Source organism: Jatropha curcas, chromosome 7 (genome assembly GCF_041381405.1).
Source record: "Jatropha curcas cultivar XTBG-Jc1 chromosome 7, XTBG_Jcur_1.0, whole genome shotgun sequence".
Lineage (NCBI taxonomy): Eukaryota > Viridiplantae > Streptophyta > Magnoliopsida > Malpighiales > Euphorbiaceae > Jatropha > Jatropha curcas.
The window spans coordinates 14,534,440-14,553,499 of record NC_143157.1 but is presented as its reverse complement, the minus strand read 5'-3'; the positions used below and the strand labels follow the sequence as shown (position 1 = coordinate 14,553,499).

The 19,060-nt window shown below is 32.5% G+C and overlaps 2 protein-coding genes across 2 annotated transcripts; both read left to right on the top strand.

Moving 5' to 3' along the window:
- Window positions 1-3,612: 3,612 nt before the first annotated feature.
- AFR (Galactose oxidase/kelch repeat superfamily protein) lies at window positions 3,613-5,185 on the top strand. Its single transcript, XM_089723594.1, has one exon. The coding sequence runs from the start codon at window positions 3,980-3,982 to the stop codon at window positions 5,099-5,101; it is 1,122 nt and encodes a 373-aa protein (XP_089579720.1). The 5' UTR covers window positions 3,613-3,979; the 3' UTR covers window positions 5,102-5,185.
- Window positions 5,186-11,092: 5,907 nt separating this feature from the next.
- Window positions 11,093-13,264, top strand: LOC149494726 (uncharacterized). Its single transcript, XM_089724418.1, has 2 exons — window positions 11,093-12,281; window positions 12,372-13,264. The coding sequence occupies exons 1-2, from the start codon at window positions 11,093-11,095 to the stop codon at window positions 13,262-13,264; spliced, it is 2,082 nt and encodes a 693-aa protein (XP_089580544.1).
- The last annotated feature ends 5,796 nt before the right edge of the window (window positions 13,265-19,060 follow it).

The window sequence follows — 19,060 nt, the reverse complement described above, 5'->3', positions numbered from 1 at the left end:
CTTTTTTAAGTATGTTAATATTTTTCTGCTACCTTTTTTTTCAGCTCTCATTATTTTCTTATTGTTCTTTCTCCTTTTGCTGCCGTTCACTATTCTATTATCGTTCTTTCTCCTTTTGCTATGGTTCTTCTCATTATTGGTGTTGTTCCACGGTTTTTTTTTATTTATAAGGTAAGTTGATTTCTGTTTTTGATTTGTTGTTTATTATTGGAAATATCTCTATCACTCTTGTATACAACAGTAAATACTGTAGAGACAAGATAGACTCTCGATTCTATTTGGATTAATATTGATACAGTATATATATATATATATATATATATATATATATATATATATATATATATATACACACACACACACACACACACACAAACACACCGTGTATATTGTATTTACTGTTACTATTATTGCCGTCGCCGATCGTCATTACCGTCACCGGTCGTTATTATCGTGGTTGAATCACATAAGCTATATAGGGATTTGCTTTAGGTGCAATTAATTTAAAAAAAAAAAGAAATAATCAAACATAGGGTTTGTTCGGCAAAAATAAGTTTTGGTAGCTGTTAGTTATTCTAGTAATGTTTAGCTCTTTAAGCAGTTAATAATTGTTTGAGTAAATTTCATAAAGCGCTAAAAGCTAAAAGTTATAAGAGTTAACTTTTTATAAAACGCTACTTTAACCTCTAAAAGCTAGTTCAAAAGCTATGTCATAACCCGAATTTAGTTTGCATATACAAATTAAATCATTGTCAAGTAGAACATTGATACTTTTAGTGCCTCTAAATTAAGTATTAACTAAAAAGTATAATGCAACATAATTTAATTTCTGAAAATATATAATCTAACAGTTAAAATAAGTATGGTGATGTATAATTCCTAATAAGAGATTTAGAAAAAATTATAAATTGATTTAATCATTTTATGGTATAAAAATATCATAAACTTTGTATACTATTGCAATGCATCCTATTTAAATTATAAAGTGTAGTTAGACGTTTTAGAGTGTAAAAAAAATCTTGAACTTTGTATATTTTTCCAATTGTACCCCATATTTTTTCTCAATTTCAATAATGGGATGCAATTAATCTCTAAATTTTGTTTTAGATATACTTATTAAAAATTAAAATACGATGCAATTGCAACAAGACAAAGCTTTTAGCATTTCTTGTTTGTTAGAGCTTATAATGCCAAACAAACAAGTTTTTCTTTATAGTTAGCAAATGAGTTAAATGGTGAAGGGATAATTACCATGTAATCTCTAAATTTTGCTCAAATACATTCGTAATAGTAAAGACCTCAATTTTCAAAATTATATTATTTAGTTCTTGTATTATATTTTCGTTAAACTATAAGGTCTAACTGTTAAGTTTTTCATTAAGTGACTGTGAAATGTCAAAAGTAATCCAAAAGATAATTTTTATGTATGTAATCCTTATAGTTTAAGAAAATGCACTAATAAAAACTTCAATTTTCATAATTTTACACTATTTACTCCATAAGTAGTATTTATTTTAAGGGTGATTTTGATATATTATAACCACTTAATGGAAAAATTAACATTGAACCTTATAGTATAATAAAATTATAACATAGGAACTAAATAGTATAAGTTTAAAACTTGAGGTCCTTATTCGTGTCTTTAACAAAAATATAGGGACTATATAGTAATTACTGTATAATGAAAGTGACTATCATCTTAAATTGTCGCATTACATTGAATAATGAGTTATTTTTATATATATAATAATAATAATAAGTTATTGAATTATGAGTTATTTTTATTGAAATTAGGGTAGAAACAAGTTTTGTCCTGTCATAAATTGTCGCATTCGTTAATATAAAATCTGTTGATAACAATTTCAATTGTTAAAGGTGAAAAAGAATAAAGAAAACATAAATGATTTTTTTTATTATTATATAGATTAACTAATTAGAGGAAATATTCAAATTCCGTTCTGTTTTATGTTTGGAAAAAACAAATATCAAGCGTTCACATTATTTTCTTGTGCAATATGCAAAATGAAAAGAGAGAAAAAACACTTCAAATCACCGAATTCAATCTTGTCTGAAATTTAGTCAATAAATGGATATAGATCTTATCAAGTTTGTAAAAATCTTAGATATTGAATATTTTAATTTTTATTCGTATTAAAATGTAAAATTACTATTAAAGTTAATACATATACACTAATCTTTTGTACGTGCATTATATGTCATTCTTACTAATTGATTTTTAAATATAATTTAATTTATACATATATATAATATTTTGTTATAAATCATAATATTATGAACGACTTATATTGCTAAAAATCTAAGACCATTCACAAAATAGAAAAAATATTTTATAAAATAATAAAATAAAATTTTAAGTAGTAAATAACTTGTTAAAGAAAAAATATATTTATAAACATTATTTTAATTTGATAGCCAAATCTTCATGAAAATAAAATTACTTATCAAGCAATTTAATTTTTCCTATAATAATTTAAATTTAGTTAATTTAATTTTTTCGCGTATAATATAATAGCATAAATTGTTTGTATTATTAAAATATCATAAATCAATATTAGCTTCTATATTTTGTCTTTCAATATAATAAATTTTTACTGTTGAGTTAGTCTGAAAAAAACTAAAAGAAAAATGTAATTATGTACCAATGAATTTTATATTTACAAAAGTATGAACAACATGCCCATTACTAGTGTATCATGCATATTAAGAAATCTATTTTGTATAACATATATATAGCTGATCAAAATCAAATTACTTTTATTTTTTAACTAATAAAATCAAAATCATTAAAAATATTATATTTTTACATATTTAGTATATACCATAATTAGTATATGATATAAAAGTAGATTTAGAAAGAAAATTAATACAACCAATTAAAATTAAGTTATTTTTATTTTTTCAACCAATAAAATTAAAAATTTTAAAGGTACTATATTCTTATCATATTTAATGCATACATTATATACTTCCATTCAAAAATATATATATCTATATACTGTATAATATAATTTTTTATTTTAACCAATAGAATGTAGATTTAAATAGAAAATTAATATGATCAATCAAAATTAAATTACCTTTATTAGTAATTATATATTTATATATATATATATAACTGCTAGTAGCTAATAAAAAAAAAGTTTCAAAATGTAACTGATTGAAATTTTTATCAGCTATCAACAACTGATATAAATCAACTAACAGCTATATAAATAAAACGTACTCTCATTAAAAAAAATAGATTTTCGATTTGGTATAAATGAATTCAAAACATAAAATTCATTTGAAATGAATTATAGTAGAATTCAATTGTGAATCAATGGTTATTTTTTTATAAAATTACTATGTTATAAAATAATAACTCTCATCTGCTAATATTTTATAATACTTTCTAATAATTTATAAAAAGTGGTTATTTTTTTTATAAAATTATAAATTATAAAATAATAAACCCGGACATCAATGTTTTATAATACTTCCTCGTATAAATACTTCCTCGTATAAATACTTCCTTATATGTAAAAAGTGGCTATCTTTTACAAAGTTGCCCGATTGCACCTTCATTTATCGATCAAAAAAGAGATGCCATCCGAAAACAGCCACTTAAGTGGGGCCTCACTCCAATTATTATACCCAAACAACACTAATCTCATTGGGCAGTTGCAAATTGTCCACCTAACTCCAACACCTTCCTAGCCATATCAATCTACTTCAATTCACCATTTCCCAGTTATCCCTGTGCTCCTACTTACGATCAGATTCCGGTCACCGATCACCTTATTTTACTCAATTTTTTAGCTTTTTCTGCTTTGTCCAAATCAGAACAAAGTCTTTCCTCTTCTCGGAATTGCCGGAATTTGCACAATTCCCCTCCTTATATTCCGCCTTCTAGAAAACATGCCTGTCCATTTATATCCATTGTGTATATGTTGATATTTGGAGAGCAGAGATTCGAGAAATGGCAACTCTAAGATCCTCTTCGACAAAAGAAACTGACAATCATGAACAAACTATGATTGTATCAGAGCCGTTGATTCCTGGATTGCCTGATGAGATCGGCGAGCTTTGTCTTCTTCATCTTCCATATCCATACCAAGCTTTGGTTCGTTCTGTTTCTTCTTCATGGAATAGAGCCATTAATGACCCCAATTTTGTTCTCTCCAAGAAATCTCTTTCCCTCTCTTTGCCTTACCTTTTTGTTTTTGCGTTTCGCAAATCAACGGCCAGGATTCAATGGCAAGCACTTGACCCTCGATCTCGCCGTTGGTTTCTCTTACCTCCTATGCCTTGTCCAAAGGCTGTATGCCCACCGGGTTTTGCATGCACCTCCATGCCACGTCAAGGGGAACTCTATGTTTTTGGTGGAATGAGATCCGACACACAAACTTCCATGAATACGACGTATATCTACCGTTCATCAACTAATCGGTGGTCTATAGCGTCTCCCATGCTGACCCCACGATCATTCTTCGCTGTGGGGAATGTTAATAATGGCAAGATCATTGTCGTTGGCGGAAGTGGTTCCGGCATTAGTGATTCAATCACAGCCGCAGAATGTTATGACCCTGAAACTGACACGTGGACACCAGTTGCTAAAATGCGTACAGGGTTGTGTCGGTACGATTCGGCTGTGGTCGGTAACAGAATGTATGTTACAGAGGGGTGGACGTGGCCTTTCATGTTTTCACCAAGAGGTGGGATCTACGATCCAGAAAAGGACACGTGGCAAGAACTGAGAGACGGAATCAGAGAAGGGTGGACGGGATTAAGCTTAGTTCTGAGTGACAGGTTGTTCGTGATATCAGAACACGGTGACTGTCCAATGAAGGTCTACCTTCCAGATCTTGACACGTGGCGGTATGTGGGAGGGGACAAGTTCCCCCGGCAGGCAATGCAGAGGCCTTTCGCTGTGAGTGGAGCAGAAGGGAAAGTATACGTGGTGTCAAGTGGGCTGAATGTGGCAATAGGAAGAATATACGAGGACAAAAACGGTGAGTTTTGTGTGAAATGGGAAGTAGTGGCTGCACCGAAGGCTTTTAATGACTTTTCCCCTTCAAATTGTCAGGTGCTTTATGCTTAAAATATAGTATATGTAATTTTTAGCTTTATTAAGCAAACGCAATTAATCGGAGATAAAGCTATTTCAGATATTTTATTCGTGAAATTTGCCTGATATATAATTTATTTTATTTCGAAATAAAGCTATTTTAACAATAAAAATATTAGGTTAACTCTGATTTTATTTATGAAACTCGTCTGATTAGTTGTTTTTCCTAACGTTTATATAATATATTCATGGTTAATTTTTGTTTTGTTAGGCAATTATATATATATATATATATATATATATATACACACACGCATCACACGTGTGTTTGTGTGTGGTGTACTTACAGTTATAGCTGGAGTATGCATATTTTAGACGTGGAGCCGGTGTGAGAATGTGAAAGTCATGTTAGATGTATTTTTGAATTAGAAAGGGATTAATATTTTCTTTGAAAAATATTGCTTTGCGGTATTAGATTAGAAATAATTTTATTAAGAAGAATTCAATTATCCAAATCGTGTCTTGTGGAAAAACGACATTGTTATTGTTTGTTAACATCTTGGCAGCTAGAAGAAGAGTAGGTTGAGAACGTAATTGTTTTTTTTAAAAAAATCAAATTAGAAATTTTATTAAGCGAAAAATGTAGATAGATATACAAATTATGTTTTTATATTTTTTGTATAGGAAGTCTAATAATAAATCACTTATATAAAGAATAAAAACACACAATCTTGATTTAAAGTACTGATCGAGTTGAAAGAGTATAATATTTATGCCACAGACAATCGCTTGCTTCGTTTGATGGCTATTCACGATCATTATTCGACTTCGCGGTCTTTCTACAAGTCTGATATGATCATTTTCAAATTTCTGTAATGTATGGAAGGAATCATGTCGATTAATGACTTGCGACCACCATAATTCGATCACTTTAATTCTAATTAAGGTTAACATGATATATTCAAGAAATGCACATGGGCCAAGTGGGAGATTGTTAGATTATTTTAATCTAAGAGGCCCATGTAATTAAAGGGGTAGTTCTAATTAAGGAGGCCCAAGATGATGGTTATTGGGCTTAATTTGATGAAGACCAATTAGGGTGTTAATACCCTTCTTCTACCTTATAAAAGATCAAGGAAATCAACGACGTAGGTTAAGAGAGTGTCCAACACATAGTGGTGATAGGTTGTTTGAGAGAATGTGAAAAAAATACTCCCGTTGTTGTTGATAATTCTCTGACCATTAAGAAAGAACTCACGGACAAAAGGCCAGAGCGAAGAAACATAGATCTACTGTTATGGTGAGAATCGAATTACCGCAACGAGATAATCAATAGCTATGGATCAAGGTACGCTTCTGCTTATTGTGTATTCTTATTAAATCAAATTTATGAACAATAAGATCTAGGCTACATCAAAGTTTATTTTAACATAAGTTTATTTCTTAAAGATGTAATCTGTTTGGATATTCAAGATAATACATGATATTTTATTTTAAAAGAAAAGTAGAATGAAATATATATATATATTAATGAGAGATTTGAAAATTGTTATATTTTATTTTATAAATTTATTTTTAAATATTGTATTCTATTTTATTATAATTTAAAATATTTTATTTAGGATAGAGATAGAAAAGAAAAATGCATATTTTTATAGCAAATTTTCAAATAGAATATACATAATTAAGCCTTTAAAAATTTTTAAAATTTTACTTTAAAATTTATTTTTAAATAAAATGAACATATGTGTGTAGGATGACCAACAATTGAAAATTTTAATTTTAAAAATATATATACTATTTTATTATTATATCTATGTATCTATATATATTGAAATATATTTATTATGTGATATTGTAGTTATAATGAATTTTAGATAAGTGAGGATATAAATTAAGCGGAAATGTATGTTTATAAACATTGCTGTTTTATTAATTAATCATTATGTTATATGAAATTTTATTTTAATATTATAAAAATTCAAATAACATAATATAAAAATTATAATCAATATTTAATATAAAAAATAAAAACTAGTATAAATAATAAGTAAAAAATGACATAAAAAATTAAGCGAGCACGAATAACGAGTATAGTCAACGTGCAACGTACGTCATAAAAAGACTAATAAATCTTAAATAGGTTATTAATCTATCACAAATTTCACAATATTATAGAAAATAAAAAAAAAAATATTAAGAAGGATAGAAAAGGAAATATTTTCGCGGAAAATTATTATAATTAAAAATAGTAACTCTTTTCATCTTATCCCATGCTTAAACCCATTTATAGAGAACATCCAAGCCCATATCCAATTTCATACATCTTTAGATAAAACCCAAATAGATATCAACAATCATTCAACATCAAATGTACATTTCTGGGCCTATTAACACATCTCAATCACAAGCATGTAGGGGCGGGGCATTTTAGGGGCCACCTAGGCTCACCAAATAATTTTTTTTTATTGTATTTTTATTTGCTTTGATATAAGTGGAGTGACAGATATGTAAAGTTACACTTTCCTATTTAATTGAACTCCGAATTTTTCTCTTTTAGGTTTACCAATTTAGTACTTCTCTACACGTTTTTCCTACTTAGTCTTAACTACTATAATTCTACAAACTTACAAAAAAAACAGCACCACAACCCATTCAACGCTTCTGCTTCTGTTGTTTTCCAGTTTCCGCAGTAAAATTGGTGGAGCTTAACTCAAGACTTGATAAAGAGGAAAACCAATTTCACTCTAATTTCTGTAATTTTTGACTTTTTTTTTTAATTTTAGAATTGTTATTTAATTTTAGATTGTGTAATTATTAAATTAAAATAACTAAACCAAATTTGTTTTGATTTACTGAGTCCTTACCGATTCGAGTATTTCTCATAACCTTGTAATTTGAGAAGTTTAAAGCCAAAAAAAAAAAAAAAAAAAAAAAAAAAAAAAAAAAAAGAAGGGAAAAGAAACTTTCAGCCATTTTTGGTGTACTTATACATAAATTTAGAAGAAAAATAGCCATCGCATGGAATGCTAACTTCACATAAATAACTCAATATAAATGTGCCTATGTGAAACAAAATGAACTTGTATCCTATCCTGGTAGTGATTGTTAGTTAAGGACCTTAATTGCATGAATAAGCACTATTTTAGTCTTTTTAGTTCCTTTATTTTATTTTTGTTACACTATTTAATTATTTTATTTATTTTTCTATTAATTGCTAATAAAATATCATTATTAGCACCAATGCATGCATATTGCATTTATGTGACGTATAAATATAAAAGTATATAAAAGAATGAATTATTATTTTAAAAGTTTTCTTTCGTGGCTCTCTAGTACTCATCTGCAAATAGTTTTCTCAAATCTTATTGGGAACTCTAATAATTTTACCTTTACAAGGTTAGTATTGTTCTTTCTCTTTATATATTATTGTCATTATTATTATTTCTGATGGTGCTATTATATTTTAATTGAATTATATGAAATCATTTTCGTATATTTTTACTCATTGTAGTTGAATATATAATTCATATAAAAGAACTATACTTAAAAACATTTCAAAAAGTGAATTGGTTGTTTGTTTGGAACCAAAATGTTAGAAAATGAATAATGTGTGTATGTTGAATTATAGATAGGAAAAAATATGATTAATAAATATTTAAAAGAAAATTTAGCGACATTTTGAAATTAGTGCGTATGTAGAAGCAAGTGCATCTGTAGAAGCAAATGTTTTATTGCCTGCCTCTGATTTTGATACTCAAGTTGGAGGGAATCGCCTTACAAAAACTTTGAGAATTGAAACTAAAGAATTTGATATTGCTTCTTTGAAACGTGACCTGGGACTACCACCACGAATTTTTACTTATCTAGTTAATCAACAAGATGAAGTCCATCGAGTATATATTACTCTTGGTCTGTTTCAACCTGTACACTCAAATTATCCAAAATTTGGCAAAATAATTCATCTTCATAGCTTTCAATCTTCATGATTTGATTTTTCTATAGCGAAAAATGCTACTTTTTATTTGCCATGCTATTTATTTCATGAATCGTCCAGGCATCTTCAACAAATTATATTTTCTGTCTCTGGATTTCCTAAATGGAAGGAAGTAAGGAGTAAGAATTGTATCTTTAAAAAAAATGTTGGGAAATATCCAAACTCTCCTCATAAAATAGCTTAAATATCAGTTGATGATTTAAGAATCAAGTTCAAAATATATCAAGAGCATTTGAAAAGTTTATAAAATAGCTTAAATATCAGTTGATGATTTAATGAATCAAGTTCAAAATATATCAAGAGCATTTGAAAAGTTTATTTCTCAAGAAATTATTAAAAATCATTTGAGACTTAAGTCCTCAATTTAAGTAATTTAATGGATGACTTTTCAAGGGTGTGTTTTTAGAGGTCATGATGAATCTAGATACTCAATCAAAGGAAATTTTTTAAAATTGTTAAAAAAAAATATGTGCATAATGAAAAGTTACTGAACTTGTACTTGATAATGCTCCACAAAATGCTAGTTATATATCACTACAGATTAAAAAAGAAAATTTGCATGTTATAGCAGTAAAAATAAAGAAGGCAATTCGAGAAGAAATTGGTGGTGTAAAATTTTGCATAATTGTTCGTGAAGCTAGAGATGAGGCACAAAAGGAGCAAAAGGCTGTTGTATTGAGGTTTATTAACAAAGATGATTTTGTTTGTGAACGATTTTTTGGGCTAGTTGGTGTTTCAGACACTATAACATTAACTTTAAAGCAAGAGTTATTTCATGTTCTTGCTAAGAATAATCTTAATGTTTAAAACATTCGCGGGCAAGGTTATAATGGTGCAAGCAACACACGAGGTGAATGGAAGGGATTACAAGCTTTAATCTTAAATGAATATCTTTATGCCTATTATGTTCCTTGTTTTGCTTACCGTTTACAACTGGCCTTAATCGTATCATCCAAAGAAGTTATTCCGATTCATCAATTTTTACTAAGTTGCCTGCAATTATTAACATTGTCGGTCCTTCATGTAAACACCATGATGAGTTACACAAATATTTGGTGAAATTTGTGCAGTTTTACTTAATATCATCGGTGAAGGACAACTTTTGCCCAACATGGAGATGCAGATGCAACATGTGAGGTAATGACACCTTTTAAATTTGTGTTTATTTACATCTTATGGAAAAATTTTGAAGATAAGTGATGGAGGTCCATCTAGCCTAGCCTTACAAGCTGTCCTAGACATGGGCCTTGGCCTTGATTCCATTAGTGAAGTTAATAAAAACAGTCCAAGTGAAGATGGGCTTGGTGGGAGAGACATGTTCAATCTGAAGCTACAGCTCCTTTTAGGGCCATTTGGGTTCCTTCAAACCATCATCTTTGAAGACAATAATCAAGGAGCACTTGGTTGATCATTGACTATGAATTCCAGCTCATTTGTGTTTATTTCAAACTTAGTTAGGTGTTCTTTGAATTGTGCCTTTGAATGAGTTATTTCAAACTTAGTTAGGTGTCCTTTGAATAAGTTGTTTTCAACCTAGTTAGGTGTATCTTTGAATGTGTTGTTTTCAACCTAGTTAGGTGTCCTTTGAAATTGTGTCTTTGAACAACACATTCAAAGGGAGTTTATGGCTATCTCTTGTTTCCCTATATAAAGGGATTTTGTGTATTTTGAAAGGGAGATTTGGAATAACAAGAAAGTGTTAATCACATTTGGGTTTTATTAGTTTCCAAAAACTATTGGGTTTTGTTTATTTCCAAAAACAATCATCTATCTTTTTTCATTTTAATCTTCACCATCAACTATCTTAGCCTTTCATCACATTTTGAATCAAGTTACTGTAGCACGGATGCTTCTGAGTTCCTGTAGCAAGTTACTGTAGCACTCGTGTTTCTCTATCAAAACCATAGTCCTTACCACCACGCCATCAGTTGGTATCAGAGCCAACAATCTTACCTTCTTTCACTTTCATTTGTTTTCAAGTTATGCTTAATAACCAACAAGCATCTCTTAACAAAGACAAACAAGTCATGTTAGAAGACCAAGATCTAGCCTCAGCAATTGAGAAAATGAGGTTGGAAATGGAAGTTCTTAAGGCCAAGAATGAAGCCTTAGAAACACTCATCCAAAATACTCCCCCAAATACCCAAAGTCCTCATGAAGAGGAACTGACTAATGAAGATTTCAATGGAGAGGACCAACACCTTGTGTTGGGACGTGGAGGTTTTAGAGGGAGAGGGAGAGGATTGTTTCATGGAGGATTTGGCCAAGGGGCAAGGCGTTTGCCACCACCCATCCGTGTTGAAAGACAAGAAGAATCTTTCAACTATAAAATCGAATTACCTGAATTTCATGGTAAGATCAATGCTGATGCCTATCTTGAATGGATATACTCAATGGAGAGATCCTTTGAACTGAGGGAGGTGTCCGAAGACAAAAGAATGAAGCTTGCTGCTATGAAGTTGAAGGGATATGCTGCCCTTTGGTGGGATAATTTGCAAAAACGAAGGATGAGGGAAGGGAGGCCTCAAATTACTCAATGGGATAGGATGAAAGAAGAGATGGATGCGGTGTTCTTGCCACCCCATTATAGACAGAAAATGATTGAGAAAATGTTGAGCCTCAAACAAGATACTAAAACTGTGGAACAATACACCATGGAATTTGAGGAATTCTTATTGAAGTGTGAGGTCGAGGAGACCGAGGAGCTGATCATGGGGCGTTTTCTCCAAGGCTTGCGATTCGACATCCAAGACATGGTAAGCTTCTATCCTTATGAATCTCTTATTGAATTGAAGAGATTAGCACTAAGAAGTGAGACAAGTTTGAAGCATTCACACCAAAACAAAACCAATATCAGACCTTATAACTACAAACCCAGCTCTAGTAGCCCCAATGCTGCCCCTATCAAGACCACATACACACCTTCACCAAAACCCCCTCTTAAAAACACTTCCAACACACCAAGAAATACCCAATCTGTCCCACCATCCAAAAGTACCTCTAAGAATGCTTTGAAATGTTTCAAATGCCAAGGGTATGGACACTTCCAATCTGAATGTCCTTCAAGGAAAGTAATGACCCTTAGAGAGATAGAGGAGATTGAGGAAGAAATATACCATGCTGATTCTGTTGCAGTAAATAGTGAATTGAATGTTGATGAGGGAGATATGCTAGTTTGTGATGCAATGGAAGATGGGGAGTGTTTAGTGATGATGCGTATTTTGAATATTGAAAAGAATGAGGAGGATTGGAGGAGGAAATCCCTATTTCACACTAGATGTTTGACAAAAAATAAATTGTGTGAAGTTATTATTGATAGTGGTGCATGTGAGAATGTTGTATCCAATGAAATGGTTGCGAAGTTGGGACTGAAAACCGAGCCAATTGACAACCCTTATAGGTTGGCTTGGCTGAATTCTGAGCATGAAATTAAAGTCACTAAGAAGTGTCTAGTTCCTTTTGCAATTGGGCAATACGTGGATGAGGTGAGCTGCCATGTTATCCCAATGATAGCTTGTCACTTGCTTCTTGGGAGACCTTGGTTGTATGATAAGGATGTGCAACACCAAGGAAAGGCCAATACTTACACCTTTTTCCATGAGGGTAACACCATCTTGCTCACACCGTTACTACCCGAGAAGCGAAAGAAGAAAAGAGAAGTTGGAATGGTTGGATTGTTATCCAATGATGAGAAGAGTGAGATCATGGAAGGGCTGCCTAGCTATGTTCCAATTGATGTGGAGGATGAGCCTAAACAGAATCATGTGATTCCAAAAGAGGTACAATTTCTTATTAGAGAGTTTGAGAGAGTTTTCCCGAACACTTTACCTATCGGTTTGCCCCCTCTAAGATCAATACAACATGAGATCAGTTTTGTTCCGAGAGCTCAAATTCCTCAAAAGCACTCCTATAGAATGAGTCCTAAAGAGAGTGATGAATTACAAAAGCAAGTTGACGAATTGTTAAAGAGAGGCTTTATAAGGGAGAGTGTTTCTCCTTGTGTTGTGCCAGCCTTTGTTGTTCCTAAAAAGAATGGCAAGTGGAGAATGGTGATAGATTCAAGGGCTGTTAATAAGATAACGATCAAGTACAGGTTTCCTATTCCAAGGCTTGATGATATGCTTGATCGATTGCATGGAGCTTCAATTTATAAGGGAGAGTGTTTCTCCTTGTGTTGTGCCAGCCTTTGTTGTTCCTAAAAAGAATGGCAAGTGGAGAATGGTGATAGATTCAAGGGCTGTTAATAAGATAACGATCAAGTACAGGTTTCCTATTCCAAGGCTTGATGATATGCTTGATCGATTGCATGGAGCTTCAATTTTCTCAAGGATTGATCTTGCAAATGGATTCTACCAAATTCGTGTTCGAGAAGGTGATGAGTGGAAGACAGCCTTCAAGACCAATGAGGGGCTGTATGAATGGTTGGTCATGCCTATGGGACTCTTTAATTCACCTTCCACCTTTATGCGACTCATGAATGAGGTACTCAAACCTTTTCTTAACAAATTTGTGGTGATATACTTTGATGATATTTTGATCTTTAGTACTAGTTTACATGAGCATTATATGCATTTGAGACTTGTTTTTGAGGTTTTGGACCGTGAATCGTTGTATGCTAATGTAGAGAAGTGTCATTTTTGTGATAGCACCATTAGTTTTTTGGGGTATGTTGTATCTAAAGATGGTATAAGTATGGATTCTGAAAAGGTCAAGGCCATTGTTGATTGGCCTATTCCAAACAATCTGTTTCAAGTAAGGAGTTTTCATGGGTTTTGTTCTTTTTATAGGAGATTCATTAAAGGTTTTAGTACTATAACAAGTCCTATAACAGACTGCATGAAAAAAGGGGTGTTTAAATGGACACCTCAAGCCACCCTTGCTTTTAACGCTTTAAAGAATGCAATGACAAAAGCTCCTGTTTTGGCCTTGCCTAATTTCAACTTACCTTTTGAATTGGAGTGTGATGCTAGTGGGGTTGGGATAGGAGCTGTTTTGAGTCAAGAAGGCAAACCTATTGCATTTTTTAGTGAAAAATTGAATGAGTGTAGGAGAAAATATTCTGCCTATGATCTTGAGTTCTATGCCTTGATTCGTGCTCTAAGACATTGGAGTGCATATTTGTTGGCTAACTCTTTCATCTTATTTACTGACCATCAAGCCCTCAAATACATACAAAGTCAAGCTAAGTTAAGCAAGAGACATGCATCTTGGGTTGAATACATGCAATCCTTTGATTTTGTAGTGAAGTATAGGGATGGTCCAAGTAATAGAGTGGCTGATGCATTGTCTAGGAGATATGAGGTTCTTAGTACCATGCATGCTCATGTAATAGGATTTGAGAATATTAAGACCTTGTATGAGAGTGATGGGGATTTCGGTCAAATTTGGGAGAGAGTTAGGAAAGATGGTGCATTTAGGGACTTCACTATTCATGATGGTTATCTTTTCAAGCTTGATGCTGTTTGTGTTCCTCAAAGCTCTTTAAGGGAAGCAATTCTTAAGGAAGTCCATGGTGGAGGCCTAGCCGGTCACTTTGGAAGAGACAAAACCTATGAATTGGCAAGCAAAAATTTCTATTGGCCAAAGATGTGGAAAGAGATTTCAAGACTTGTTGAGGGTTGTAATACTTGTAAGCAATCCAAGATGACCTTACAAGCTCACGGACCATACATGCCTTTGCCGATTCCAAGCTCACCATGGGAAGATGTAAGTATTGATTTCATTGTTGGCTTGCCGAGAACAAGACGAAATAATGATTCCATTATGGTTGTAGTAGATAGATTCTCAAAAATGGCTCATTTTATTGCTTGTAACAAAATTAATGATGCATCTCATATTCTGAATTTGTACTTTGAAAATGTTGTAAAACTCCATGGAATTCCTAGGAGCATAGTAAGTGATAGGGATGTAAAGTTTTTGAGTCATTTTTGGAGGCATTTGTGGGCAAGGTTAGGAACTACCTTGAAGTTCAGTACGGCTTTTCATCCTCAAACAGATGGACAAACAGAAGTGGTCAATCGAAGCTTAGGCAACATTTTGCGAAGTTTGCTAAAGGGGAAAGTAAAGAATTGGGATTCTTTGTTGGCTCATGCTGAATTTGCTTACAATAGCTCGAAGAGTAAGACCACTAATTTTACACCTTTTGAATTAGTTTATGGAGCTAATCCACTTGTTCCTCTTGATTTGAGCAACGCACACTCTAGTATCCCCTCTAACTTAAAGGCCGAGGACGGAGCTACTGAAATTATCAAACTCCATGCTAGAGCAAAAGCACATATTGAGAAGAAGAACGAAGCCTACAAGATGCAAGCCAAGCTAAAACCTGTTGTGGAATTTAAAGAAGGTGACTTAGTGTGGGTTCACTTAAGGAAGGAACGATTTCCTTCTAAAAGAAAGAATAAACTTATGCCCAAAGCCGAGGGTCCTTACAAGATCATCAAGAAGGTAAACCAGAATGCTTACAAGGTAGAGCTACCTCCGTCTTACAATATTTCCAACACCTTCAATGTAAGTGACTTGGCCAAATACAAGGAAGACACCATGTCAACTTCTGACCAAGTTGAAACTTTTCAAGAAGGGGAGAATGATGGAGGTCCATCTAGCCTAGCCTTACAAGCTATCCTAGACATGGGCCTTGGCCTTGATTCCATTAGTGAAGTTAATAAAGACAGTCCAAGTGAAGATGGGCTTGGTGGGAGAGACATGTTCAATCTGAAGCTACAGCTCCTTTTAGGGCCATTTGGGTTCCTTCAAACCATCATCTTTGAAGACAATAATCAAGGAGCACTTGGTTGATCATTGACTATGAATTCCAGCTCATTTGTGTTTATTTCAAACTTAGTTAGGTGTTCTTTGAACTGTGCCTTTGAATGAGTTATTTCAAACTTAGTTAGGTGTCCTTTGAATAAGTTGTTTTCAACCTAGTTAGGTGTATCTTTGAATGTGTTGTTTTCAACCTAGTTAGGTGTCCTTTGAAATTGTGTCTTTGAACAACACATTCAAAGGGAGTTTATGGCTATCTCTTGTTTCCCTATATAAAGGGATTTTGTGTATTTTGAAAGGGAGATTTGGAATAACAAGAAAGTGTTAATCACATTTGGGTTTTATTAGTTTCCAAAAACTATTGGGTTTTGTTTGTTTCCAAAAACAATCATCTATCTTTTTTCATTTTAATCTTCACCATCAACTATCTTAGCCTTTCATCACATTTTGAATCAAGTTACTGTAGCACGGATGCTTCTGAGTTCCTGTAGCAAGTTACTGTAGCACTCGTGTTTCTCTATCAAAACCATAGTCCTTACCACCACGCCATCAATAAGTGATGCATTTTGTCAAGCTTTGCAACAGCAATCCCAGGATATTTTGAATGCTATTGTCACGACCCGAAACCATGGGCTGGACTGGCACTAGGGCCCAAGTAAGCTTTAGGTCCCCAAGGCCTGTAGTACGCCTAACCAAAAAAAAAAAAAAATTCAATTATATCAATGTAAATTCTAAGTATTAAGCCCATATTGCCATGTGAAAATAAACCTCATATTCATATTATAATTCGGCCCCAAATTATAACATCTTAAACATTTACAAATTAGCCCAGCTTACAATACATATAATATGAGCTCATAGAATTATTTCATCTATATTATTACACGACTAAAGGTATACAAATCCTACAACTGCGGAGTTCACTAACAGATATATACAGATAAGTTTTCGGACATTTATCGATTTAATGAATTAATATAAAATTGGAGAATTCTTTTCTAACAATGAAAGAAGCAGAGCTTTAACTGGGATTTAGGAAAAGCTACTTCCTGAAAGATTAAACAAAAGAGATGTGAGTTTATTAACGAATAATAATTATTGCACAACACATGCATTCACATGAATGTGTAAATAATTAAATCTAGTCATCCAACTAGTTATATGATCACGCGGGCAGTCACACAAATGGCACAACAACAGCACTCGCAATTATTAACATCTTCACAAAATCATATCACGTGAAAATTAGTCAGTGGCGTCATCGAAACCCCCTAATGAGCCGTCCTCCCACATGTCCCATCCTTTCATGATGTGTACACTAGGGAGCCGATCCCCCATACATGGCCGATCGGTCTAATCCTCACTTGACCAGCCCTCTCATTATTTTTCCATTCTCTCTTTTCTTTTCCATACCAACAAGAGGCCACCCTGTGGTTTATCCATATTATCCATATCATATCATCATGTGCACACGGGGGCGTCGATCTCCCATACGGCCAATAGTCTCGTAGACCGCCCTCACAAACCCATGGTGACCCACTTCATCCCAACTCTACACATACAAGGCATAGCATTATCACAACACAATTAATCAAGTATTGCAATTAAATACAAGCATAGCAAACAATTAATTAACATGATGCAAATACACAAGTAGACATTCATAGTTAATTATAATTAAATAGAGAAATAGTAATCAACAACATATTATTATAATAATTGATCCATCGAAAATAAATAAATAAATAAATAACTAAATAATAATAATAATAATAATAATAATAATAATAATAATAATAATAATAAAATAATTAGAAAAAACTTTATTTATTATGTATTAAGTTAAAGAATTAATCTAATAAACCAATTAATTTAAGTATTGATTAAGACTAACCTCGGTTCTATCGAAATTTCGGCAGAATCTACACTAGAATTTGATCAAACCATAATTTAATAACAAATTTTCAAAGCCCATCCATCGGGCAATTCACATCAACTCATCCCATCCGCCATGACCATAATCATTCATTTAATCTCTTACTCAATTCACATAGCCCATTCATCGGGCAGTCAATCCAAATAACCCATCCTCTTTAGGCTACATGAGTCATCCATCACACACACACACACATATTCAATTAATAGCTCCAAACCAACTAATCAATAAGTTATATTAGCCTTCGAGCATATTTCAATGATATTATTAAGTGTTATATACCTAGTTACCATAGAACTAAACATTTTATAATAAAACTTAATTTGCCAAGTTAAATACAGGTACTCTCATTTGATAGTTTCTATATTATACTTACTCGTCTATGCCTTAGATTTTAATTTCCCCCTAACAATATTTTTGTCAAATTCCTAAGTCAACCATGTTGAGAATCTGGGCCCTAGGAGCAATTAATTAAATCAAATTCAATTATTTATTTAATATTGGGCTTATAATGAGTTAGGCTTACCTTTAACACAAAATGACCTAAGCCATTTTGGTTGGTTCACCCTTCACATTATATGCCCTTTTACTTAATTGTATTTATCCGATGTGGGATTACCCACATACTCCAACACTCCCCCCTCAAGTGGGACTACCCACTTGACAAGCATACGATGGGCCAACACATGGGTCCATCAGGGTATGACCCAACATGGAAACTTCCCTCATGCAGTTTTGGGTCCCAGGCTCTGATACCATGTTGAGAATCTGGGCCCTAGGAGCAATTACTCAAATCAAATTCAATTATTTATTTAATATTGGGCTTATATTGAGTTGGGTTTACCTTTAACACAAAATGGCCTAAGCTATTTTGGTTGGTTCACCCTTCACATTATATGCCCTTTTACTTAATTGTATTTATCCGATGTGGGATTATCCACATACTCCAACAAACCAACATAATTATTAACTAATATTAAATTTTCTAATTATAACTAATATTCATGAAATGTATTTAGCAATATTCAAAATTAATTGTCTTGTACAATATGCTCTTAACTAATTCCTAATAAGAATTATATCTAACTAATTATTTGTTAGAATTAAATTTATTCACCTATAAATTTTAAATCTGGAATTTATACTAAAAATGGGAGAATACGTCTTCGGTCATACTGATTGAGAATCGGACTACAATTCCAAGATCCGCGTGAAAAGGAGATCATTCTGTCTCTTGGGGCCTCGTCGGAGTGTCGCCAGAGTGCTGTTGCCGACTGCCAGCCACCGTGCACGGTGG

Bases quoted from the DNA above. Each gene is read 5' to 3' on its own strand.
- AFR (XM_089723594.1), top strand. From the start codon at position 3,980: ATGGCAACTCTAAGATCCTCTTCGACAAAAGAAACTGACAATCATGAA.
- LOC149494726 (XM_089724418.1), top strand. From the start codon at position 11,093: ATGTTAGAAGACCAAGATCTAGCCTCAGCAATTGAGAAAATGAGGTTG. The intron at 12,282-12,371 runs GTATTTTGAATA...AATTGTGTGAAG, and splicing joins GGAGTGTTTAGTGATGATGC to TTATTATTGATAGTGGTGCA.